Raw genomic sequence first — 25,552 nt, 5'->3', positions numbered from 1 at the left:
TAACTTTTTCATTTGAAGGTGTTCTAAAAAAAATTGAAGATGTTTAAAACAAATTTGATTGAAACTTCTGCTTAAACTTACTGAATAATGCATTTTTCTAAATATACAATAAAAAATATATATGTATATTCCAATCTTTAATAAATTTTATATGACTTAAATATTAGTGGACTAAAATTTGTTCCTGTTCTAGTTCTTTAAACAAACAATTATTTTATTGGCCAAGTGTGTGGTTTCTCGTCTTTCTCTATCTTTTAAAATAGTTGTTTTCTTTCGTAGATTATAATTGTAATGTTTGATTACCATTTTTCTGATGTAACTTTAATGGTCATATTTCTTTTTAATAAAAAAAATTCCATGATTTATATATCTATATATATTTCAAAAGCAAATGTATGCCCTCCACTTTTGATTACCAACGTACGAATATTTGATAAAATGCAGACTTTTCTAAATTGAAAAAATTATAATTAAAGAGAATGGAAAAATACAATACTTTAAAGAAGGAGAAATCTAGAGAGGCGACAGCTTTCAAAGAGAAAGGGGTCAACAAAATTCTAGAGCACGAATCTAGATCTAAAAAATTCCTAATATTTTGTTTTCTTTAACCAATAAAACTTCTAGCCGTCCATTAAAAGGAATATACAGGTAACAAACTGAGGATTCTATTTAATAATGATTTTATTTTTAATAACATCTTTAGCTGAATTTTTAATTATCAGAAATTTTAACCAAAATTACATTAAAAGTTTGAATCTATAACTTATTTTTAGACCAATAAGAGATGAATTCGAACTTATAACTCATGAGAAAAAGCACTAATATAATTCAATGGGTTAAAATTTGAATTTTCAACCTTAATTTTAAATTAAAAAAATTGTATCTCGTGAGAATTGGTCGGGGTGTAAAAACAAATCTCAGCGGGTGTATTGTCCTTGTTGATGCTGATTTGTCAAACAGTTGAAGCCTTCACCAATTGATTTTAACTTCAAAAGACCGTCTAAATTTGCCTTTTTTAACAACTTTATTTTGTTTTTTTTTATGACTATGAAATATATAAAAACCATACGAAATATTATTTAAAAGTCCATATGGTCCATAAATCTATGTTAGTTATCAATATAAAAAAGTAAGGCAAATATCAAACGCAACATTTTTGCAAATTTGACACTAATATGAGTAATGATACTTGATGAACAATCTTGGCATAATTCAGTAGATAGTGTAAGGATTTTGAATTTTATTCATCTAAATTTTAAGCCTGTTGTACTAGCTATAGTTATTTGAATGATATTTACTTTGATAAGTTGTGATTGTAATAATTGTTCACCTAATGAATTTTCTTTACAATTAGTAGTTTTTTCTCTTATTGGGAGTTTTCGTGTTTATTTATTATTGTCATTTTCTTTTAATTTCTCAGTTATTTTCTGTTTATTCTTGTAGCAGAGGTATGGTGTTTTTTTCCATAAGATAATCCCGTGGTTTGTCAACCTATGTCATGGGTTAAGACTCTTACTTTTACTTGTCGTTGTACTAAAAAATATATATTAAAAAAAGAACGGGATTGCACTTAGTATGTTTTGGAGTACTTAAAATATTTTTAGGAAAAAAAATATTAACACTTTAGTAAAAGAGTGTTTAAATAATAACTTACCTTGATGATGTTTTGGGTTAATTGGTTTCACTCTTAGAAGTGATTTTGGCATGATCGAAATCACAAAATCAGTTTTGATACTGTCAAAATCACTCCACTTTTTATTGTTTAAGCAAATTAAAAATCTTATTTTAAGAAAGTTTAAAATCAATTTAAATTTATAAAAATATCATTTGAATAGTTGATTTTAGAAAAAATCAATTATATTTAAATATTTTTTTAAAAAAACCAGTCATTCTACCGTCATTCCTAAACACATCCTTAAATTAAATTAAAATCACTCTAGATGATTTTGAATTACGGCCACAAAAAACTTCCGAAATTTTTAGTGAAATATGCCAATTGATTATTTTAACCCTCGATGTAATGTCAATTTTTACACCTAAAATTTCAGTATAAATACTGTAGAGATTATTAAATAGATCACCCTAAATTTTAGATGTTACTAAAATGTTTTTTTAGGTTATTCAACACATGTGATTCCAATGCTAAACAAGAAACTAACTCTATATGAAAGAATATACTTTTTATGATGATATAAAATATCGAGTTTCAAAGCAGATTTAAAAAAAAAAAAAAAAAACCTAATGAGAAATAAAATGGATTTGAAGTTGAAAATTGGATATTGAGTCGGTAAAAATGGGTTAATCCAAATTCACATTTTCTGTACTCAATTTGTCACATGGAGCTGTTCTTTTTAAAAATGAATACATAGAATAAAATGATTTTTTTTAGTTCATGGAATAAAATGATTGCGAATTCTTACGCACCCTTTACTTAAAAGTTATGTTAAAAATTTGTCACATGGAACTGTTTTTTTCTCCTTTTTTTTTTTTTTTTAGTTGAGACCTAAAAAGAACAAAAACAAAATCATGAAATCCGCAGAAATTAAAATGAATTAGTCCAAACGTATTAAACGAAGTTGACGCGTTTTTTGCCTCTCTTTTTTCAAGTTAAAATTTCACCCTTATTTAGGATGTGGATTAAAATGTAATTAATGGTAAGAAAACTAAGTTAGGTGGAAACTATTTTTCTTTTCTTCTCCGAGGTATGAGTTTTTGGTCAGAGATAAGCATCTAAACTAGTTGAATTAGGCTAAAGTTGGTTTCTAATAGATGAGTTTGGACCAACCAATCTTTTATCGTTTCATTTCAGATCTAAAAAATGAAGGAAAGTTGTAACAAAGGGTGATCAAGAAGTTGAGTGGTAGTAAAGATGATTGTAAGTCGTGACATAGGTAGTTGCAGTAGACGCTACGAGATTTGATAAGAGAGAAGGAGAGAGCGATGCCAATAAATGTCATCGGAGAGGGAGGAGTAACAGAAAGAAAGAGGAAGAAGATTGTCAAGTGATATGTCCAATTACAAAATTAAAAAAAATATATATATAAAATGAATATAATTGAGACCTCAATCAACAAATAACTACAATGTTAAATCATTTGGAATTATTTTCAAAATTGGAGACTAAAATCGTTTCTTTTAAAACTTTAGTAGCTAAATAAACACTAAGCTCAAATTTCAAGAACCAAAACTGTATTTGTCATTTTATGTTAATCTTATTTTTTCTAATCGTAATTTTAATATCACAACGTTACATTCAAATAAATTTCTTGAATTGTAGTCACAACTTCGTATTAAATAATTTTCTTTCTATATAAAACTAAAATTTTGCAGATTTTAAAAGTAGACCAAACACCACAAATAAAATTTCAGTAAAATCAAACGTAACCTTAGTTGACATATATCTCCACTCAAACAATTCTTAATTCGACCCCGGTTTCACGGGCTTACCAAAAACAAATAAAATTTAAAAGTAGTGAAATTAAAATATGGGAAGGAGGGCGTGCAAAGCATGGCGTGCAACCGCACTGCTTAATGCGATGCGACGGGCTACGGGCACGAGCGGTAGGTAGGTAGCGCCAAATATGGAGGGGCTACCGGTTACGGTCTTTTCCCTTTGGTAATAATGAATAATAATAATGATGATCAATTTAAGTGGGCCCTCCCTTATTTTCTTTTCGCAAACGACATATTATGAATTATTAATTAATTGACGAGGAATTCATCTCACGGACTCATTTTATTTAAATGTAGTTTTTAACAATATACTATAAATTACAAGAATTAATTTTTAAATAAACAATTAAGAGTATGGTTGAAACTAGTTAGTAAAGAGGGAGATTCATTACTCACTACTTCAATTATGTTAAATATGTAAATGAAACTGTATTTTAAATGTTTTAAAATAAGATAAAAACAAGACAGTGTGTTGGGACCAATTAAACTATCTATTAAAATTTTTCAATTTTTCATTCACACTATTTCATTAAATTAAAAAGTCACTAATATACTTCAAGATAACGGTACATTAACCTCACTTTATAATTAATGTAATGTTTTGACAGAAAAATAGAGGAAAAAAAACTTTTTTTTTTGGAATATCTTTGTTTTTATATTTTTGGGGTTTGAACAGGTTTGTCCTTCAAAAGTTGGAAAGTCATTTTCCTAATGGAAAAAGAGAAAAAAGGAAAAAGAAAAAAGAAAGAAAAACTGGGTGTGGGGTAAAATGAAATTAAATGGGAAAAGAGGGACTGAAAATTCAATTCAATCTTCAAAGTTCAAACTTTTAGCCCTCACCAGTCACCACCTTCCCTCTCTCCCTCTCTCTCTCTCTCTCTCTCTCTCTCTCTCTCTCCGTTTCTCACTCTAGAAAACGCGGAAACCTTGCATTTGTGTTTTGTAAATTTGTATTTCCATTTTTCCACACCCGTTCTCACAGATATGCTCTGCTTCCTCCGACACCAGTATCTGGTATGCCAATAAAACACAACCAAACCCCATGTTTTTTAAATTAAAAAAGTTCACTTTTTTTTTTCTCTCTTTTGATGAATTCTTGGATCAATTGGTCCACGTGGTTGTTTAAGTTTTTGTGCTCTTCACATTGTCGCCATAATTCGTTGACAAGACAACCCCATCAAAGAAATTCAAAGAAGAGGGGAAAAAAAAAGGAAAAAGAGGGGAGCTTTTTTTCTTCTTGTAGTTCATTTCGTTCCATTATAAAAGCTCGATCTTCCTCCTTCCCCTCCACCAAAATTCGTCTGTATTTGAAAAGGGTGTGTCCTGTGCTGTGCTGTGCTGCCTTTTTTTCTCTTTAGCTTTCTGCCATTTTCAGAGACAATTAGCTGGTAGCGGAAGGGCTTTAATGGAGGGGGCAATGAAGAAGACCATGAGCAATGGCAGTGTTCATATGGAGAGGGAGGAGATTGATAACAAGTTTGAGGAAGCCTATGGGGAACATAATGCCACGGAAGATCAGCTCATTACCCCTTGGACTGTCTCTGTTGCTAGGTAAGATTAAGAAAAGAAAAAAAAAACATGTTTTGCCTTTTTTTGGTCTGTCTTTGCGTTTGTTCTTACTGAAACTACTCTGCATTTGGGCTATCTGAATGAGTGATTCTCTGTTTTGTTGTTGTAGTGGTTACTCGTTACTGCGTGATCCGATCTACAACAAAGGCCTTGCATTTTCTGAGAAGGAGAGAGATGCTCATTACTTGCGTGGCTTGCTGCCTCCAGCAATCCTTGATCAGGAGCTTCAGGTTAGCCCAGATCTCGACAAATTATTTGAGGGGCTGGAACAATGTTGCTGATGATAAGTTCGATGTGTACAAGAGAAAAATTAAAAACTGTATTTCGAACTTGCATCCAACGGTTACTAAGGACTAATAGAATAGATTTTGAATCTGCATCGAATGGTTATTAGGAATCAACCACGTCTGGTCGACTAATGGCTCTCTCTCCCCCCTGTTTTTTCTTCTTTTGGCTTGCAGGAAAGGAGGATGATGCACAATCTTCGCCAATATGATGTTCCATTACACAGATATATTGCCATGATGGATCTTCAGGTTTATATTTTCTTTACTCATTTGTTATTAGTTCCTAACCATCATTAGCCTGCACAAAAACAAAGACAGTAAATCTTAGACACAAATTGATGTTTGTAATTTGGAGCTTAGTTCAACTTGGGCATGCCAAAGCTTTCCCATTGTTTCTGATATCATCTGTGATCTTGCAGGAGAGAAATGAGAGGCTGTTCTACAAGCTTCTCATTGATAATGTTGAAGAACTGCTTCCAGTTGTGTACACTCCCACAGTTGGTGAAGCCTGCCAGAAGTATGGAAGCATTTACAGGCGACCTCAGGGCCTTTTCATCAGTTTGAAAGAGAAGTATGCCATTAGAAAAGCACTTATTATGTTTATTAGTTGCATTGGTTCAGAACTGATAATCAATCATTTTCCTCTTCAGGGGAAAGATTCTTGAAGTACTGAAGAACTGGCCAGAAAGGAACATTCAAGTTATCGTTGTGACCGACGGCGAGCGGATTCTCGGTCTCGGGGATCTCGGATGCCAGGTATAAAACTTACTGCTTCCATTCACCTGATGAACCTTAATTCACTTAGCTTCTATCTTTTAGTTTACTGTTTACATATTCTCAATTTGTTAAGATGGCATCTTTCAGGGCATGGGGATTCCTGTGGGAAAGCTTTCTTTGTATACCGCTCTTGGAGGAATTCGGCCCTCAGCTGTATGAATCTCTGCTCTCTTTGTTTATTATCAGTCATTACAGAACACTAATCTCAATTTAGCAAAATGTTTATACCTGGATTACTCAGCTTTGTTTTCAAGTACTAAATGTAAGTAAGGAATGTTGTTGAACTTTGTAGTTATATATTGTATGCAGTGCTTGCCTATTACTATCGATGTCGGTACGAACAACGAGCAGCTTTTGAATGACGAGTTCTACATTGGCCTTCGACATAAACGAGCCAGAGGACAGGTGAAACAATCTTTCATTCTTTTACTTGTGCTTTTATTCTCGTGCCTCCTCGATCTCAATCTGCTCATATATGATCGTTTTACTTAGTTTTGTGTGTGTTTTCCTTCATTCAGGAATACATGGAGCTTTTAGATGAGTTCATGTATGCAGTAAAGAAGAACTATGGAGAGAAAGTTCTAATACAGGTCATTTGGGCAATTTCAACTTACTCTAGTACTCTGCCTGGAGTTTTTCAATTTGTATATGTGATTCAATGTGTCACTAAGCATTTCTTACTTATTTAACAGTTTGAAGATTTTGCAAACCACAATGCGTTCGAGTTGCTTTCGAGATATAGTTCGTCGCACCTTGTGTTTAATGACGACATTCAGGTATGAAATATACACACCTCTTTCAGTTAACTGTGAATTTTTATAAGTTTCCCGAAGTTGTTCTATAACATGGATCTTCTCATTATATCATTTAGGGTACGGCATCTGTCGTCGTAGCAGGACTACTTGCAGCTCTTAAACTTATTGGAGGAACCTTAACTGACCACACTTTCCTGTTCCTGGGAGCTGGAGAGGTGAGTCAAAAATCATAGTTATAATCAAAGTTTTCTTTAACCGTGTTCGTATTCTTCGGCACACATAACCTCGATGTATCATTTGTTTATATGTGTCGTTAGAGATTGAATAGCCATGATTTTACTTGAACTTCCCTCCATTGTGCTGTGGAAATGGAATGGTGTATTGTTTCTTATTGGTGTCATTTGTCTGTTGTAGGCTGGAACTGGTATAGCTGAGCTTATTGCTTTGGAGATTTCAAAACAGGTACAAATATACTTCTATCTCTAATCTTCTTTGAATCAAATGAATTCATGGCTTATGATTTTGTTTTCTTTGGCAGACAAAAGCTCCAGTTGAAGAGACTCGCAGGAAGATTTGGCTTGTGGACTCAAAGGTTGCTTGGACTGACTTCATTTCAATATTGTGCCTTTGCACCTCAATGTTATTTCCTGTACTAAAAGAATTATAACCATCATTACAGGGGTTGATCGTTCGATCCCGCTTCGAATCCCTTCAACACTTCAAGAAGCCTTGGGCTCATGACCATGAATCCATCAAGGATCTCTTGGGTGCCGTCCAGGTCTGTAATTGACTTACGTTACTACTCACCCCTCGAAGTATATTGGATCGTTTTCTAAACCAATCTTAATCATACAGGCCATCAAGCCAACAGTGTTGATAGGAACATCTGGTGTTGGAAAGACATTCACAAAGGAGGTTGTGGAGGCCATGGAATCCCTCAATGAGGTTCACCCCTATTCCCTCCAACTTCTTCCCCCTCCCCCGACAAAAGAAATTATCTAAGGTTAACCCGAGTTTCGGTTACTATGCAGAAACCACTTATCCTTGCTCTCTCGAACCCGACATCACAATCGGAGTGTACAGCCGAAGAAGCTTACACATGGAGCAAGGTACAAACTATGCTCCTATCTCTTCAAGTCTTTCAAAACCTCAAGCATCACTTAGGTTTGGAGCTTAGTTCTAAAACTTATCCTTTCAAATGTGCAGGGCCGGGCGATCTATGCCAGTGGAAGTCCATTTGACCCTGTTGAATATGATGGGAAAGTTTTTGTGCCTGGGCAGGTACCCTTCATACTTCAAAAAACCTTGCTTTAACAAGATGGTATTGGTATATGATCTTCTGTGCTAACTTCTCCTAATGTAATTCAGGCCAACAATGCTTACATATTCCCTGGATTCGGCTTGGGTCTGATCATGTCTGGTACGATTCGTGTGCACGATGACATGCTCTTGGCAGCCTGTAAGTGAAAATTTTAGCTTCCCTCCTATGTATCTTGAGTATTAGTTACTGGTATGAAGGTCGACTTAACGGTTTTTCCCGTTTGCAGCGGAGGCTCTGGCTGCCGAAGTGAGTCAGGAAAACTATGACAAGGGACTGATTTACCCTCCTTTTACCAATATCAGAAAGATATCTGCTAACATTGCTGCTAAAGTTGCAGCTAAAGCTTATGAGCTTGGTAAGCTTCTCTCCCATTTTCTTCACAATGTGATTAATCATGATTTCCTGATAAACCAATGCCAGAAAACTTTACTAACAGTTGCATCATATACAATTATATTACAGGTTTGGCTTCTCGTCTTCCTCGACCCAAGGATCTCGTAAAATTTGCGGAGAGCTGCATGTACAGCCCGCGCTACCGTAACTACCTTTAAGCGAATTTTATAGTTTCAGTCTACAAAATTTTCCATCATTTTTTTGTTGTAATTTGTTGTTTCTAGTCCTGTCATTAGCATAGGACATGCCTTAAGAACTTATTACTTTTCTCTCTTAATGCTCCATTCCCAAAGTTGTTTATCTTAATATAATATTCTTTTGTTATTCAGATTGAATTATGTTTTAGGCTGTTACAATTCAATGGGATTATTTGTGCAAGTATTACTAATGAAATAAAGTCTCACCCCCACATTGCCTCGTCTCCCTTCTCAAAACACTTGTGGAAAAGTTTCCCTTCCTGGAATGTGTAAAAGTTAAAAATGCTGTATAAAATGTATCCTAGCAAAATACGTGTCCACATATCTTAGAAGGTTAATTCAATTAATAAAAATCAGTTGATTTGAAGTGCCTGCACTATAATTTCCAATTCTCCACTCTCCACTCATAGTCTTGGCCGAAAAAAGAAAATAAAAAGTGCATTCGAGATCTCGACTAATCTCCTGAAATCACCACCTGATCCTACTACATTAGGTTGTTAACTTGTTAAATTCTAAGTTGGCAGCCATGATGATTTGAACTAAAAAAATTCAAGAAAATTCTTAAAGTAGGGTGAAGGTGTGCTTACAATCGAATTATTGTAGATCAATACTTCAAACCAAACAAATAACCATCATCTGCAAGTGCACGTTCCATCATCTTGGTCAGTAAGTATTTGAAAACAGTATCGGTCTCAATAATCATTCAAACCAATTAAAATCAAAATTTTGTTATCTAAGAATATTGGATGCTTAATCCAATTAATTCTCAAGTGGAATCGTACACATATAATATATTGTGTTCAACTCAAGAAAACACAATTAAAAAAAAGGAAGTCGCACTGCAAAACTTGACATATTTGATTACTGAAAGATGTTCGACCCAGCGGTTTCTCTTGCTCCCCTATAATAGAATATAGTTACAACAAACTGTTTATTACATGTCGCATATGAATATATAGTCTATCTAGACCTGAGGAAGTTACTTGCTCCGATGTGAACTCTTAGAGGCTGTTGCAACAGAAGCACTCACCTAAAGAAGTAAAGCATTAAAATACAAACATATGTATATTCTCTGGTGAGAAGTTCAGAAAAAGGAAACCAAAGTTGACATATTACCGTGTGGCATCAGCTAACTGGGAACTACGTATTCCCCAAAAAGATCTAGGTTTCAGATTCCTGTTTGTGGCAGTAAAAAGCCATCCTAATTGAGTTTCACAAGTGGCACAGATTGAGATTGTCCATGCATACCTAAAACAGCGGAAGTCAGAGTATCGCATTTACAGTATAAAATGGATGAAAGATTAAAAAAAAACATAAAATAATTAGTTTCATCTCTAACTACCCAATGTTCTGAATATCCATAAATATCAGAAGTTGTCTTTTCTCATAACTAGTCAATATTTGCACTAGTTTCTAATTCTCAAATTCATATATGGATTCCCACTAGAAATGCTGCCTTAATCCTACGTCTAGGTATGAAATCATGCTCCATCTGCCTATTCATAATTATCAAGCAATAACCTATTTGGGGTCAAAGGTTCCAGTTACCAACTGAAGTCTTAGGTCCAAGTCCCAAGAGAACATCTTAAACCACAGAATTATGAGTTGACAGCTGATAACTCTTCACGTTAACCTAGAAACCATTTTCCTACTAATGTAAAAATTAAAGGGGAACCATGATCGAGTGTACTTCATGCTTGAAGTTTAATGTAGTGCTAGAAACAAAATCAGCACAATAACGTTTCTACAATCAAACAACAAACAAGTTTTTTGTACAATCAAACAACAAAGGGAGTAAAAGACTACTCATAGGTTCAAAGGAAAGAAAAGTTAGGTCAATAGCATACCCAGGGAACCAACTGTATTCTGTAGCGGCTCGTCCTCTTAGTGCTATGCCATTTGCTCTGTTAAAAGTCGTTATTTCATGCACATAACCATGGGGGTTCACATAAGCACCGAGTGGACCATCACTAGACATTACCAACATATCACTGCGTTTGGCTATAACTGTCTGCATAAGAGGAAATGACATATAAAAACAATAGGCAGCTAAGTATGCCATGGAATAACTACACAGCGCAATTAAGCATAAGCTGAGGGCATGCAAGATGTCAAATTGACAGAGTGCAAGCATGCATACATAGAGACTATTGACTACCTTACAGTTTTTACATTGGATGATATCAATAGACTTAAGTAACTCGACTTCCCGGCGCAATCTATATGAAATGCCATCAATCTCCAAGAGCTCCTGTCTAGTAGATTCAGAAACTGGAATCTTACTAGCAATGTAGAATGATAAAATGTCTGGATTCTTCACAAAACCATCCATGTTTGGAACCCCCACAATCTGCTTCCACATAGCTGAAAATAGTGATGGTAAGGAATAAAAAAGAGACCAATACATGTGCCTCCAATTTTCTAGATATATTGCAAACAGAATGTTATGTCCCGAGATATGGCAAACAGCAAACAGGGGTTTTTATTTTTCAATCAATAAATCACACTGAAAAGTACAGAATCAAAACACTTTCGCCACCAAATGATAAGAAACGAGTGAAATGCACATATCTACATTGAAAACAGAAACAAAAAATGAAAAGGAAAGAAATGAAAGGCTGAGAGTGAAGGAGAACAACTCAGATCACCTGCTGCTTTTTGAGCAAGACAATACGAGTCATACATAGAGTAAACCCAATATGGCCAAAATGCTTTTGAAACCCCATGCATCGGATTAAAACTTGAGTTTCTTCGACATCTTTCAAGTTCTTTCCTTTTGCTAGATTCCCTAGCTGATGTGGAACTCTTTCCTGTATCAGGGGCAGGTTTTTCATTTTCCTTCTCATAGTCAGACTGCATTGACCCTAAAGAATCCGAGTCATTTAGATGTGACATTGCATGTTGGTGTTCAGACTCTGAGCCAGATATCTCCTCATCGCTACTAGACTCATTGGAATCGATTGCTGCTTGGTGGATTTTCCTCTCTCTCAATGAAAGCTCACGTTCAAAGCTTTCTTCTGAATTAGAGGCTGAATCAACCTCCTCATCCCTTGACGTAAATTGTCTAGAGCAAGAAGTATATGAAGCCAATGCACATGAGAGACTGTGGCGCTGGACACTGCTCCTTGGAGCCAATTCTCCGAAAGCATCCCGTGGAGTCCTTAATGGCAAATCTTCCTGGATAATTTGAACTTCTCCACATGGCTAAAAAGATTGCATTTTTATACCAAATTATACTTGCATCATAAAAACACTAAAATAATAAGTAAATAACGCAAATAATTCAAGAACAAAAATTTGCTCTAACCACTCCTTCAGCATCGATCCAACGGCGTCTAAGGCGAAATCTTTGCTTCCCTCTAGTAAGAACATTGATTGAACCATCCTCCAACCTTCGAAACTGCCGTATCTATAATAGAGAGAGTTGGTAGGAACATGGATGAATGTCATTAGAAACATGGTAGCATCCTTACATTAAAATTCGGATGGAAGCTAAACAACCCCAAATCATGGCAAGAGGCTGAACTCCAAAAACTAATTGCTTTTCGGATAATGCCAGAAAAGGAAAAGGCCAAGAGAATCAAAATCGAAAAAATACTACCTCTGCAGTCGTCCCAATATTTGCAAAATGTAGTTTCTCGTTGTCAGAATCCAAGGAGACGTGAACCTGAATAGAATATTAAATCTTGTTTGAGCTACCAATAAGGGATTTCAATGGAATCTTTAAAATTATGCGCATGATGCCTAAATTAGAGCACATACCACACCTATGGTATTAGGGGTGTCAAAATGAGTCAGTACTCTTTCAATGGCAGCAATAAAATTTGCTTGGATCACCCTGAGAGGCAGAGTAGCTTCCGGGAACAACACAACTCCTGAGAAATATGTGATTGTACATGACGTAATAATAATAGTGACAAAATGGAAAAAGGTATCCCGAAGAAGGTTACTATATGCCTGTTGACCAGTGTAATCATAAAAAAATTTACTTGTCCACTTAAAGTTGGAAAAATCAAGGGCTACTAGATTGAACTATTCTTCATCCGGTGGCAACTGGCAATTATGTCTGATGTGTGGGCCTGCAGGTCATCTAACCGCATCAAGCAAGAGGATGGCGATTAACAAACATGTTATTTCCTCACTCCCCATGGGTGGGGGTAAAGAGCTTGCTGCTTCAGACATTAACTAGACATGATAAACTATAACAGCTCTCTCCAAGCAAAAGGATACCTATACGATAATTGCAATTTTCTAATCCTATGTAATGAGCATTGAAATCTTAAACTAGTTTTAAACACCTTCGCCATTTGCAAAATCTACAAACATACATAACTTTCTATTAAATCATCATCACTTTTAACAGAACGAGATGTTATTCATGGTCCACATATTGAGTGAATTTTATGTGTCAATTCCATTGAAATAACAAATTGTCTGAGACGACAACATTGACAATAACAATTGACTTGAACAGAATTGCATGATTTGCAGAGTTTGATTCTCCAGACTAAGGATGTTTTTCAATGCCATTTCTAAAATACAAAAATCTGATTAGTAGATATCAAAAATTAAATAGGGATAGTTTGTAACTATCCTACTCCAGTTATGGCACTTAAACCCATGCAATCGATGCTAGAAGCAGGACGAAGAAGAATTAATAAACAAATACCTTCAAGATAAAATACAGGAAGGTTCAGTATGGCACCACCATCCAAGAAAGCCATTCTGTGATGAGAATCCTCAACCTCTGTTACACGTAGCCACAGGAGATATTAGTAAGACAGTACCCCAAATGGAATTGGCATGAATTCTCGAAATATTAATCAGCAAATAAAAACAGAATAGCAATTCCATACCACCAAGATACGTATGCAAAGAAGCCAAAGAGGAATTGAAAGTAAATTCAGCAAAGGTCTCAACACCTCCATGACCATGGCTGCTTTGATACAATAGGGAAAAACAGGAGGGTGTCAGTGCCTTGGATGAAAACCAAAATATCCCCCACAGTCCCACTCACAAAATAGTAATAACAATAAGAACGACAGCAGCAGCAAGAGGACTAGTATAGCAAACAAAATCAATAAAGCAATTCAATTCATTAATAAAGTCACCTTTTTGCTAACACGAGTGACTAGTATAGCAAACAAATTCAGTGACTAGTCATTTCAGATGGAGAAAAGGATATATAAAATCTAATAATCGTGCTAGGCCGTGTACAAGGACTTAATGACAGAAACTAATCGATACTCAAGTGCCCATTCTAAGTTTGCGTGGTATCTTCACAAAGAGTAGAAAGTGGACTGGTCTCAAATCTCTACTCCAATTCCAGATTTTCAAGAGTTTCGGCAATTGGAACAAACAAGAGAAAGTAAAGATAGCATGAACCACTGACTATCGGGAGCCATTTGCCAAGTGACTTGGTCATTAAGCCATTAGTGTATCCGACGATTCACTCCAACAACTTCTCTGCATGTAGTACTAATGCCAAAACATGCAAAAACCAAATCCATTTCGACATAATATGAGAAATGGAGAAATTGTTCGAGTCAACTAAAAGGTGCGCCATGTAGTGCACCGAAGCTAGCATCTTAACTTAAAAGTTAAATCCCAGAATTAATCCAATCTTTAAAGAAGTTCCCAACAGAGCAACCATTCTTCAAATTCTAATTCAGCGATTTAAGCACTATCATGTCACTATCAGTAATTCAGATGAATCCAATTCAGAGTACTGCAAAAACCCTACGCGAAAATGAAATGTGAAAACCCTAAAACCGGAGGGAGTAAACATTACATAGGGTCGCGATCATCGTCGGAGTCGGGGAGATAGTCAACTTCCTCAACTTGCAACTCCTCATTATCAAGCTGAAGAATCTGCTCGATCTGGTGCCTCTCCCTCTCCAAAACCCTCTCGTCCTCCATTGCTTAGGGCTCTTGTAATGGCGAAACTGAGATATTCATCGATCCACAGGAGCGTACCGCCACCATGCTGTGCTCACTGACACATATGGAGTTTGTTCAATCGATCAAATCTCGTAAAAATTTCTGCTCTCGGAAATGTGCTCGGATTTTGCCGCATCAGCAAATGGCGCCACTTCAGTAACATTTCTTTTTCTTTTTCTTCTTTCTTATAAAAGAAAATTAAATTTTTATGTTTTATTTAATTTTTAATATTAATTATGTAATTTATAAGTTGATAATTATAGAGTAATACTTTTATTTATATTATAATAAATAAATTTGATTGGATTGTTTCTAAAATTTACTGAAAATATTTGTTCGAAACAAAAAGAATACAACCAGACACGTGTATATATGTTCAAAAACGAAAAATGAGAAATGAGAATGTCACTAAATTATTCTTATTTCTAATTTATTTTTTTGTTTTTTCTAATAAATAAAATCACAGCTGAATTTTGTAACTATTTTATTGTTTTTTATTAAAAAATAATATAAATATATTTAGTAACTATTTTTTAGTTTATTTTTAACTAATATTTGAAATTAAAAAGGAGTAAACTGTTTCTGGAAGATTAACATTTAAAATTAAATATACAAAAATAGAGTGCTATCTAACGAGTCTAAGTGATAAAATAATACTCTTACGTGTGTTTTGAAAAAAAAAATTATAAATAAAAATAATAAACAATAAATTTGATTTTTTGTTTCTAAAATTTATATATAGTTTTAGAAAGGTTTATTAAAGATAAAAAACGAGACTACAAAATACTACAAAATTAGCTTTTTATGCGCGGATTCAATGCCACTAGGTTTTATATGAACAATCAAATTTGTGTTGAAAAAAAAGTCAAATGCCCCTTTTTATTTTATTTTTAGGAAAAATATGTTGCAAACAAAATTTACTTCGATAAGAAAAAACAATATTCAGTAAATTATTAGTTAAATTACAAATTTAGTCGGTTGTGTCACAAGCTTTCTGATTTAAGGTAATTCCATCGTGCTTTCTTTCTTTTTTTTTTTCCCCGCCCTAAAAGGAAAACAGAGTCGCCGGACCGGAAGGAGTCTGCCGATTCCGATTGCTCTGCCGAAACTTCAATAAGCTCTCGCTAAATACTCTATTTTCTAAGCGATGCGTTTCTGCATTTCCCTTCAATATCTTCGGAACTACATATCAGACTGGCATGTATGATTTGGATTCAAGCAGATAAGAAGTTACTCGGTTTTTCCATGCTATCATGGTGTTTCGGCAGCTCAATCTGCTCGAAGTGCAAGTAATTATCCCTTCTCTAAGACTGCTTATTGACTTAAAATTTAATTTGTAACTCTAGCTTTGAAGTATTGCTGGATGATAAGTGTTTCAATTGCTCGTGTGCGTATTTTACCTGATTTCGTGTTTCTAGTGATTTGGATTATTTGTTAAACTAAAATGTATAATTGAAGTGTTGAAATGTTAAATTTATTTGCATGGAGATAAGAAAACTACCGGCGGCGTTTCAAGTAAAAAACTTATAGAACATATCATCCGGTTGAGGTCAGTACATTTGGACCTCAATTAAAATTTCTCAAGCAGGCTAAGGCAAACTCCTAGCAAGAAGGAAAAAGAAAGAGTGAAAATTAGGAGCCAGACGTTTATAGGAATTATAGGGACAAGCGTCCTCTTGGGTTCTGACGCCCAAATTTCTTTCGTAATTATCAGTGTTCAATTACCGTGTTGGTGTCTCTATGAGTCTGCGTAATCCATCTTCTAGTAAGTAAAGATTTTGTTCATCACCTACTTGCGTATATCATTTTTTAAAGATAACCTTATGTAAATGATGAATCAAATGAAAAAGAACTACATTAATGTTATTGTTTGAATGATCAATTGAAGAGTGAGGACAACAACGTTCAAAAGTGTTGCTTCTCGTCCTCTGTCCTATCACTGGTGATGTTAAGAACTCCAAGAGGTTCAAATAATTTTCACTGTTCGAATTATGCAACTGGTTGAGCAACACATCTCAAGTTACATATTTTTCTGGTTACAATCACTATCTAACTATCTCCAAAAAGTTCTTTACGAACAAGGTTCCTTACATAATTATGCATGTTGTCTTACATTAATTCAATGATATGTATGTGCATGTTTAAATAGTCTCATGACTAACAGTTCTGATGATGCAGCCATATCATAGGCTGGTATCAAGTAGTTCATATTCATGACTAGTATTTATAAAATGGTTGATTAAATGTTGATGTCAGCTGTATTTTAAGGAAAACCTGAAAATTACGAATATCATATGAACTTTTGGAAACTAGTTAGATCAATTATAAACCTTTGGTATCAATTTGAGTAAAAAGTACATCTTTTCTAGTGCTTGTGTCTATAATTAGGATCCAATTCTGCACATTTATCCTAATATAAATTACTTTAACTGTTGATGTCATTAAATTCTATGAAATAGTATGGAAAATAATTTGAAAGAGATAAAATATAGATAACAAAGTGAGGCTTAGGTCCGTACCCCAAGTCCCCAACGGCTACCTTGTGTGGAAGGGGGAAGGGGAGAAGATATTTATGATTAAGATATGTTTTATTTATTATTAGAATATTGGATGTTTTTCCTATAGATATCAATGAATATCCAGTCAGTATCCACGGAAATGTTCGCGCCAGTAACATGTTATGATATTGTATTCTTGTGGATGGAAAGGTGGTTGACTGTATAAAAGAGAATCCATTTTCCATGTAGTGTTGTGGAGAATACAGAAATGTAGAGTCGTAGACTTATCATCGAGTATTGATAATATCATTGATATCGATGATATTTTACATAATGGTTGGTTCAATGGTCAAAATAGATAAGGTATTTATATAAAGTTATGTATTCAAGCCTTGACAGTCACCTATTTAGGATATGAATATGTTGTGAGCTTTTTTTGCCTTTAAATGTTGCAGAATCAAATTTCACTCATGAACTCAGTCAAGTTGCATACAAGCAACGTAAACACAACCATTATATATGAATAACCCTGTTATCATGATGCTGGTAATGATCCTAACATGATTATCTTCCCCTCTGAACTTGTGCTTATAACAAATGATGGCATTTCCGTTATCCATTTTCACTATTTTGGTTCTTTACAAATATATTATGTTTGATTCAGCGTATGTGGATGATATTTTGTCCGAAGGTGCTCCAGAAGTTGCAAAAATGTTGTGGATGCTACCCAATAATTTCTATGCTACTGGATTCTAGTGGGAAGAACAGAATAAATGCTTCAGGAATAATAAGGAATGATCAATATGATAACATAACCAAAGTCTACTTTTGGATGTTCTATCATCCCCCACAAGTTTTGGACTCTACCAGTGAGCATATACTTGATTGAGAAAGAAAACAAATTATTTTTGCTTCCATCTCTCCTCTTATGGTACAGTAAATTTTATGTGGTCCGTTCTTAGCATGGGATTTTATCGCCCTTATCTATTGATTTTGGTATATTTTTCAGATCAGGGCTTTTTTTAGTTCAGTATTCACACTTGAACAAAATTTTCTTTAGCACATTATATGATGTGTGGTATTGGTGAAAATAATTTGCATTTAACATGCTTAGAGTGGTTTGTTCTAGTGTGAACCCATATTACATTAGGGGCACAGCTGCAGAAGCTTTATGATTAATTATTGGCCTATGAGAAAACTTGGTCCCTTCCATCACTTTGCAGCTATAATACAAATGTGAATAATGTATGTGATTAGGCAGGGGACAATTACAAGGTGGGTTTGTGTATATTTATCTTTTGTATTTGTGTGTGTGGGTGGGTGGGGAGGGGGGGAACTGAAAAAGTAGCACCTTCTTTTCTTCAAATATAATTTGAGGTTTCAGATAGAATCTTCTCCCCTATTTTCTTCTCTTTTTATTCTACTCCTGTCACAACATGTATTTATTTATAAATAAGCACTGCACTACGTGTCGGGTTTATCATATCCATGCTGGGATTCTTATCAATTTTGGGAGACTGATAATGAAGAATATCAATCCCTTCGGTGAAGAAAGGAGGGGAACACATAAATTCATATTCTCAATCTCATTCGATGCACCCACAACTTTTGCAAAGGAGGAGGGGATGTGACCACAGATTTACAAAAATCGCTAACAGAGAACACAAGATGTCAACGGGGCAGCAAAAATCGACCGAGGGAGGCATGGAGGGGACCATGATCTGCCAGCCTGAGGTAATATTCTCTTTCAATCATTTGCCCTCCACGTAGCTTCTTCATTCATTATCTTCTGTTGTCTTTGCCTGCAAGTTTTGTTAACCAGAATTATCAAGAATCTATGAATTATTGTAACAATCAGTCTTTGGGAAAAGGGCATTTGTTGTACATATTTGATGAATTGACTATTTATATAGGAGCATTTTTCCAAGTTTTTAGTGGGGCTCTAAATCATGTTTTATGTTTAATGGATGGTGTCGTTTCAACTTGGGCTCCAACTCGGTTGAAGTTGATCTTAATATCTGCTTTTTCTTGATCTTCTGCACTAAATGGCATATTTGTCTTGTTCAGCCGAAAAGTTCTCATATACCTGCCAGAATGAGACGCCAATTTATGTTAATGTTTTAATTTAACATGCTTTTTCTATTCAAGATTGTGGTGGGGCAGCCCCATGAATAGTTACTGTCCTGAGGTTCCAGGAAATTTTTATTCACCGGATCACTTAAATTGCTTATTTTCACATTGGTTCGCCACTCATTATTGACTTTTACACTAAGCACTGCATCTATTAGTCCCAGAAAGGTGTCTATGAACGAGTGAGTGAATAAGCTCTCATGCTGTGGCTGCCCAAAATTGTAAACATAAATTTTGGTGCATTAGATGCTTCTTTTTAATTTTGACTAACCAAGTGATGTTTAATCATGACAAGATTCCTCGGCTCCTATTCCCACACAGAATTTGGACCATTAGCTCATTCAGTGTTGTTACGAATATAATAACAGATCAACAGGATGCTTTTAACTCTCTCCCTTTCTTTTGAATGCAGATCCATAGATCTATATGAAAATAGAGATGATTCCTTCGTTTTGGATCTTTCTGTTTTTGGTGAATTAACGATGTTCAGGGCCATTCCTTTAACATAGGATAACTATGAGTTTCTCAGGAAAAAAATCTGCTGAAGTTGTGTAACATTCACCCTAAAAGCACCTTCTTCCTAGTACTTATCATTTAGAATCTTTACTCACTTGGTTTCGTATTTCTTATTAGCATGGAATTTGCTTGACACGTAAGTTGCAACCCTTTATTTCTTTTCCTTCTTTTATCCATAGAGTTGGATTGTTCCTATATATGTTCTTTTCAATAAATTTATTGAATCATCACTTTTTTGGTTTCATTATGTTTTAAAGAGAATGAGAGCATAAATTGACAGCATATGGCATTTAAATTGCAATCTCAAAGATGGATAAACTCTTCTGCATCCTTCTACCATACACTTCTTCCACATGCTAGCCTATAAATACCTTTTGATTGACATATTGTTGTATCATTTAAAGAAGGCAAGATACTTACAATCTAGTTCTCATCTCATCTATCATTTATTTTCATCAAACCTGCTACTTTTTTTTGGTGAGAGATGGACTCAAGCCTTTTGCAACGTCAAGTTGCCTACACGAAGAGGTGCTTTTTTGAGCAGGTTTATTTTCAAAATACAGGAAATTCTTTCACTTTTCTTCCGTCTTTGACATGGTGCAGTTGGTACTTGTAACTCATACTTTTCATTAAGCATGTTTGAGAATCCATGGTTCATAGTTTCCAGTACAGTGCAGAATATATAACTACCAAACTTTGTGTCTAATTTGGAAGGGCAGGTTTAGCCTTATGGTGCATAAGCCAAATAGGAACTGGTTTCCTTCGGATAGGAGCCAAACTGAGCCATTGGTCCAAGAACGTATTCATATCCTTTATTTTGGGACGGACTAGATATGGTAATTGAACTTGTTCCTAATCGTGCTATGTCTTGGCCTTGTAAATCTTCCATTTGAGAGTGAAGTAGAGATTAAAACCACAAGCCTCCAAATATTTGGTTGAAGAATAATCTGTCATTTACTTTTTAAAGTTGTTTCTCCAGGTTCTGAGTTCTGGATTGCTGCATAGTTTTTACGGTGGGATGGGCTAACATGAAGTCAAAGGTCTCAGCTGGTCCTTGTTCAACTGGCTCACAGTTGTACTGGATGAATACACTTGTGCTCTACGTTTTGGACCAGCAAAAATTATCGGCAGACCAGGAATAAGACAAACTAAATTTATAAAATGCTAGCCAGTTGTTATGATTCTCGTGAATCTTAGCATTCACATCCATAAGGATATTCCTTCAGTTTTGAATCGTCTCTCTTTTTGAAATTTGTGGATCTTTATTTACTAATTTTTACTTCAAATGATTGACAAATATCCTACTATTAGGACATAAATGGTTGAACCAGACAGAATCCTTTGTTTCAGGGTTATCTTGATCGTGATCAATTCACTCAGCTTGAAGAATTGCAAGATGATGCTAACCCAAATTTTGCCGAAGAAATTGTGTCATTGTTTTATAATGATTCTGCTAGACTCATCCGGAGCATAGAACAAATTATGTGAGTATTGAGCCTTAACATTATCAAAATCATACCGGGAATCATTCATTAAAGCCACTGTTTTACTGGCTTGTACAGGGTCAGTAAGCCTACGGATTTTGAAAAGCTTGACAACTACGTGCACCAGTTCAAGGGTAGTAGCTCAAGGTAAACTACGATAATCATGTACAAGAAAAGCATGGGGGTGGTAGGGTGCATTACCAATTACCCTAACTTCAGATCTTTTAGAATATACTTGTAAGTGTCTAGGTCAGCTTGTACATACCTCGACTAATCTCACGGGACAACTATTGGATACCACTACATTTGGTTGTCTAAAAAACCCATAGGATATCAAATCCTTGGCAGATATTAAATCCTATGGTAGCCACTGTAATTTGAATCCATTTTTTCTAATTCATTTACTTCTTTCCGTTGGCCCTAATGATCACTAGGCCGACCCGTGGTAGTTCACCTGAATTTGAAATTAAGCACAAAATATTTGTACAAGAGCTCTAGGGATGAACAGATACGTGGTTTGGATTCACCACAAGTAAGGAACTATTTTATTATATGATGCCAGTCACTAGAACGAGCTCATCGTAACACTCGGAGCAATGGCACTTTATATGGTTGTTATGGAACATTGGTTCAATGACGACACCACTTCAACCTCATGTGAAAAGCTGAATCCACGATGTGTCATGTAGGTCTACTTCATAACAAAGAAATATGGTAGTTGTCATAGAAATAGCGTTCCTAACTCTTTAAGAACCTTGGCTTTAATCCACTTCAATTTGTTTCTAGTATTGGAGCCAATAGGGTGACTGATGCATGTTCAAAGTTCAGAGAATACTGCTTGGCAGAAAAACTTGAAGGGTAATAATCTATATTCTCAGTTCATACTCTGTTGACAAGCTACATTAACTTATAACATTTTTGTTTGTTCTATAGATGCATCAGGAGTTTCCAGCAAGTAAAACAAGAGCATGAAATTCTGAAGAAGAAGCTTGATACCTATTTCCAGGTTTTTCTTTTTTATTATCTCTCATTAATATTAGAAATTCTCTCTCTCTCTCTCTCTCTCTCATGTCTATGCGTTGGTTTCAATTTTTAGCTAGCTAGACAAGCTGGAAAGGCCGAGAATGAGGAATGTACCAAAGCTGGATAAGATTATGCGAATGAGAGGCTACAGCTTTCATTTTGTGTAATGCATATGCGGCCACATACACAATCTTTTCTGATGTAGATAAATGATAATTCTCTCTATAATTAAATCTCATGTTACTCTTTGCAAAATATATGTATCCAAATATTGTACCTTCTACGTGCATGGTTATGTTGATTATATCGAAATGAATGAAAAGGAAAAAAAGTCGACCTCCCCAATGGCTTAGATCAGATTTTCGATCCCAACTCTCGTAAGTTGTTGTCTTTGTGCATTAATTGCTCAAGTGTTTGTGACTTCATATTTCGCCTGTGTTCTGTAAGGAAGATTCTGTTGATGACCCTATTTCTACATCTTTCTCTTTGATATCAACTGAATTTCATTATCAAATACAGTTTCTACACCACTTTGGAATCAATTTCAATCCCACTATTACTTGAACAAAGCAAAATTTAAGAGTTGATGGATTAGTGAATGAGATCGAAGAATTGAGAAAATTCTAGATGGTAAAAGAGGGAGTTCAGATTCATGGAGCCAGGAAGATAAGATTCTAGTGGTTGGAGAAATTAGTTTGAAAGAACAGAAGGATTTGATTGAAATAAATCGATAAATTAAATCAAAGATGAAATTGAAAGTTCCAAAAGAATATGGGCAAAATTGAAAAGTATAAAAAATTAGGGACCAATATACATATAAATATAATTAAAAAGGACATTTTTAGAAATTTAAAAATAGAGAGAAACAAAACAGTCCAAAAAAAGAATTTGAACCATTCTCCCTTAAAAGGTAATAAAAGATAAAGATAATATACCCAGTCTACCAACTGCATTTCTACACCCATTCCTTTAAAACTTAGCCCCACCTGCAAATGCAAATCCAAATCCATAGGTTTCAAATAAAAGGTTCTTACAAAAAGATTTCCTTAACTAAAAACCAATCAAGATCAAAAGAATACACCACAAAGTGAGGGACAACATTGGAATGTTGTTTTCACATATGGTTTATTTTTAGAAATATTGAAGTTATTCTTCCTATAAAAGGTAGCAATTTGGGAATAATTACTCACATCCTCATTGATTTTTAAGATAAAAGGATAAAAATGGGACATCTTCAGCACTTTAGTCTAAAATAATAGCAAATCTAACACCGGTTAAAAAACTTTACAAATATGGCACATTTTTCAAAAATTTTCATCAACATATCTCAATCTCGAATGTTCTATCAGCAATAGATGTCTACAATCTCCAACCAAAATTAGGTTGGTGTTTTCAATGCAAGAGATTTTAATTCAAAACAACTCATTGGTAAAATATTCCAAAATGAAACAAATTTTAAACTAAGGATGCTTATTTAAAGTTTACCTATAAAAATATAAAGCCTCTTGTATTTATTAAATTTGTTCTTAGTCTAGTCTTCTAAGTTCTACCGAACTTGAAAATGAAATGAAGCAAATTAAAGCTATTCAATGCCTTTGAAATTTAAAGAGTTTTTTTTTTTTTTTTTTTTTTTACTTTACCCACCAATATCACTGCCTTATTTAAATACTAATTATCCAAAAGTATCCATGCCTATTTCCACTCATTTTCTACTTAAAATATTATATATTTTTTTTTCAAAGATTTCAATGTGCCTAATCTTCCATCAATTAATTAAATTATAATTTAAGTATAAAATGCTCTTCTAGGGTCTAAATCCTATACCATTTTGTTCCTTGTTGCACTTTAAATGAATCTTTGAAAATGTATGGGTACCAACTCCATTTAAGTGATGCTTTGATGAAGTGGAAATATTTTTAAGTAAGATGTTGATAGTTTATTTTTAATTTTATTTTAGTTCCTAATGAAAACAAAATTGAGAACTTAATTGTAATTCAGAGTAATAAAAATTAGTTTTTCTCCAGAAATAAGTTCTTTAAGCCACACATAATCTTTGAACATATATAAGTTCACTAAGCAATAGATAAGCTTGCTTCTATAAGAAACAAGCTTTGTAACAATATTTTTTTCACGATTTGTTGTAGGATAAAAATACTAAAGAATTTTTAAAATAATTATTACAATAAAAATAGGGTGGAGATTTGAATCTCCGAACTCAAGAGAATTATGTGCCTTTACCGTTAACCTGTTCATATCGACAATGTTAAACTCATATACTCCATAAGTTAAGTACTCATACTTATAAATTTTTAAAAACAAATTACAAATTTTAATACATAATATCTAGATAAAAATACATATTATAAGATAATTAGGTCACCCACCACTATCTTAAGTCTAATAATGAGGCCTCAAGGTAAAAGCCCAACTTGCATATATTAGGTGCTTTTATGTAAATAATTGATTGGGACACCAATGAAACCAAGTAGAATAATCTTTCCTAACAAATCAAATATCCCTTGGGCCAAAAATTTGAGAAGAAAAAACCAATATAGAAAAATGGTTTTTATTTTTTATAAGTATATAGAAAAATGGTTAAACATTCTTGCTTTAACCAATCAAATTTAAAAATATTACTGCTAAAGCAAGTATAGCTCAACGGTGATTGACATATTTTTTAAGTCCTCATATTTTACTATTTAAAAATTTTTGATTTTTTTGCTCTTATCCGTTTAGCATTAACCCATAACATTAATCAAAGTTGAGTAGAATCTAATATAGAAATTCATATATATTCACACAACTTCTAAGATTAACAAAGAAAATACTAAACCTTTAAAAAAATTGAAAATTGCTAGAAATGCTTACTTGATAAGGCGCTCAATAGATTGAAATGAGGGTCTCCCTTTGTGACTTTCTCGTTTAGTTAATGTTAACATAATATGACGATTTTAATCTATCTATTCCCGAGAAAAATTAACAAATTTATAGTCTAAGATAAACAAACTCGCATAATCTTTAACTCATTCACCGTCAGAAATAATATTTTTTTGAGGGGTTATGGTGTAGGTGAAGGTTGTTTGATGATGGGGAGCAATCAGAGCAACAATGCCCTCAGCAGTGACAAAACAGACATGGCATCCATGGTCAACAGCCAACCCATATCAACTTTCAAAATATAATACTAAAAACAAAAAGCATTCAATTTG

General features: G+C 34.2%; 3 protein-coding genes across 10 annotated transcripts; 2 read left to right on the top strand and 1 right to left on the bottom strand.

Moving 5' to 3' along the window:
• Nucleotides 1-4,308: 4,308 nt before the first annotated feature.
• On the top strand, nt 4,309-8,883 carry NADP-ME2 (NADP-malic enzyme 2). Its single transcript, XM_022276335.2, has 20 exons — nt 4,309-4,467; nt 4,829-5,004; nt 5,132-5,252; nt 5,484-5,558; nt 5,729-5,880; nt 5,960-6,065; nt 6,174-6,239; nt 6,396-6,491; nt 6,605-6,676; nt 6,779-6,862; nt 6,958-7,056; nt 7,256-7,303; nt 7,380-7,433; nt 7,521-7,619; nt 7,697-7,786; nt 7,873-7,950; nt 8,048-8,122; nt 8,210-8,300; nt 8,389-8,517; nt 8,625-8,883. The coding sequence occupies exons 1-20, from the start codon at nt 4,438-4,440 to the stop codon at nt 8,711-8,713; spliced, it is 1,830 nt and encodes a 609-aa protein (XP_022132027.1). The 5' UTR covers nt 4,309-4,437; the 3' UTR covers nt 8,714-8,883.
• A 703-nt stretch (nt 8,884-9,586) lies between these two features.
• Nucleotides 9,587-14,854, bottom strand: LOC111004827 (ATP-dependent protease La (LON) domain protein). Of its 3 annotated transcripts, none has more exons than XM_022276039.2 (11): nt 14,544-14,853; nt 13,609-13,691; nt 13,422-13,499; nt 12,515-12,627; nt 12,354-12,419; nt 12,060-12,161; nt 11,401-11,956; nt 10,911-11,116; nt 10,600-10,763; nt 9,869-10,000; nt 9,587-9,782 (listed from the first exon to the last, which is right to left on the bottom strand). In XM_022276039.2, exons 1-11 carry the CDS (start codon nt 14,669-14,671, stop codon nt 9,779-9,781), a joined length of 1,632 nt encoding a protein of 543 aa, XP_022131731.1. In that variant the 5' UTR covers nt 14,672-14,853; the 3' UTR covers nt 9,587-9,778. The 3 variants fall into 3 exon arrangements, with proteins under 3 accessions (XP_022131731.1, XP_022131733.1, XP_022131732.1); XM_022276041.2 differs by having other exon boundaries at nt 13,609-13,688; nt 14,544-14,852; XM_022276040.2 differs by lacking the exon at nt 9,587-9,782 and having other exon boundaries at nt 9,865-10,000; nt 14,544-14,854.
• An 830-nt stretch (nt 14,855-15,684) lies between these two features.
• LOC111004602 (histidine-containing phosphotransfer protein 4) lies at nt 15,685-22,700 on the top strand. Of its 6 annotated transcripts, none has more exons than XM_088127650.1 (8): nt 15,685-15,981; nt 17,646-17,736; nt 17,882-18,924; nt 21,187-21,320; nt 21,399-21,467; nt 22,107-22,178; nt 22,254-22,326; nt 22,417-22,700. In XM_088127650.1, exons 3-8 carry the CDS (start codon nt 18,784-18,786, stop codon nt 22,468-22,470), a joined length of 543 nt encoding a protein of 180 aa, XP_087983776.1. In that variant the 5' UTR covers nt 15,685-15,981; nt 17,646-17,736; nt 17,882-18,783; the 3' UTR covers nt 22,471-22,700. The 6 variants fall into 6 exon arrangements, with proteins under 6 accessions (XP_087983776.1, XP_022131353.1, XP_087983777.1 ...); XM_022275661.2 differs by having other exon boundaries at nt 17,855-18,924; XM_088127651.1 differs by having other exon boundaries at nt 17,855-20,380.
• The last annotated feature ends 2,852 nt before the right edge of the window (nt 22,701-25,552 follow it).

This window comes from Momordica charantia, assembly GCF_013281855.1.
Source record: "Momordica charantia cultivar OHB3-1 chromosome 8 unlocalized genomic scaffold, Mcharantia_2.0 BLBB01000008.1, whole genome shotgun sequence".
Taxonomy (NCBI): domain Eukaryota; kingdom Viridiplantae; phylum Streptophyta; class Magnoliopsida; order Cucurbitales; family Cucurbitaceae; genus Momordica; species Momordica charantia.
Note: the sequence above shows the minus strand (reverse complement) of the source record. Positions and strands in the feature narration are given on the sequence as shown.

Bases quoted from the DNA above. Each gene is read 5' to 3' on its own strand.
- NADP-ME2 (XM_022276335.2), top strand. From the start codon at position 4,438: ATGCTCTGCTTCCTCCGACACCAGTATCTG. The intron at 6,677-6,778 runs GTCATTTGGGCA...CTTATTTAACAG, and splicing joins GAGAGAAAGTTCTAATACAG to TTTGAAGATTTTGCAAACCA. The intron at 7,057-7,255 runs GTGAGTCAAAAA...TGTCTGTTGTAG, and splicing joins TGTTCCTGGGAGCTGGAGAG to GCTGGAACTGGTATAGCTGA.
- LOC111004827 (XM_022276040.2), bottom strand. From the start codon at position 14,671: ATGGAGGACGAGAGGGTTTTGGAGAGGGAGAGGCACCAGATCGAGCAG. The intron at 12,162-12,353 runs GTAGTATTTTTT...TCTCTATTATAG, and splicing joins ATATTGGGACGACTGCAGAG to ATACGGCAGTTTCGAAGGTT. The intron at 10,764-10,910 runs GTAGTCAATAGT...CCTCTTATGCAG, and splicing joins TCCAATGTAAAAACTGTAAG to ACAGTTATAGCCAAACGCAG.
- LOC111004602 (XM_022275664.2), top strand. From the start codon at position 18,784: ATGCACCCACAACTTTTGCAAAGGAGGAGGGGATGTGACCACAGATTT. The intron at 18,925-21,186 runs GTAATATTCTCT...CCTTTGTTTCAG, and splicing joins CCATGATCTGCCAGCCTGAG to GGTTATCTTGATCGTGATCA. The intron at 22,327-22,416 runs GTTTTTCTTTTT...TTCAATTTTTAG, and splicing joins AGCTTGATACCTATTTCCAG to CTAGCTAGACAAGCTGGAAA.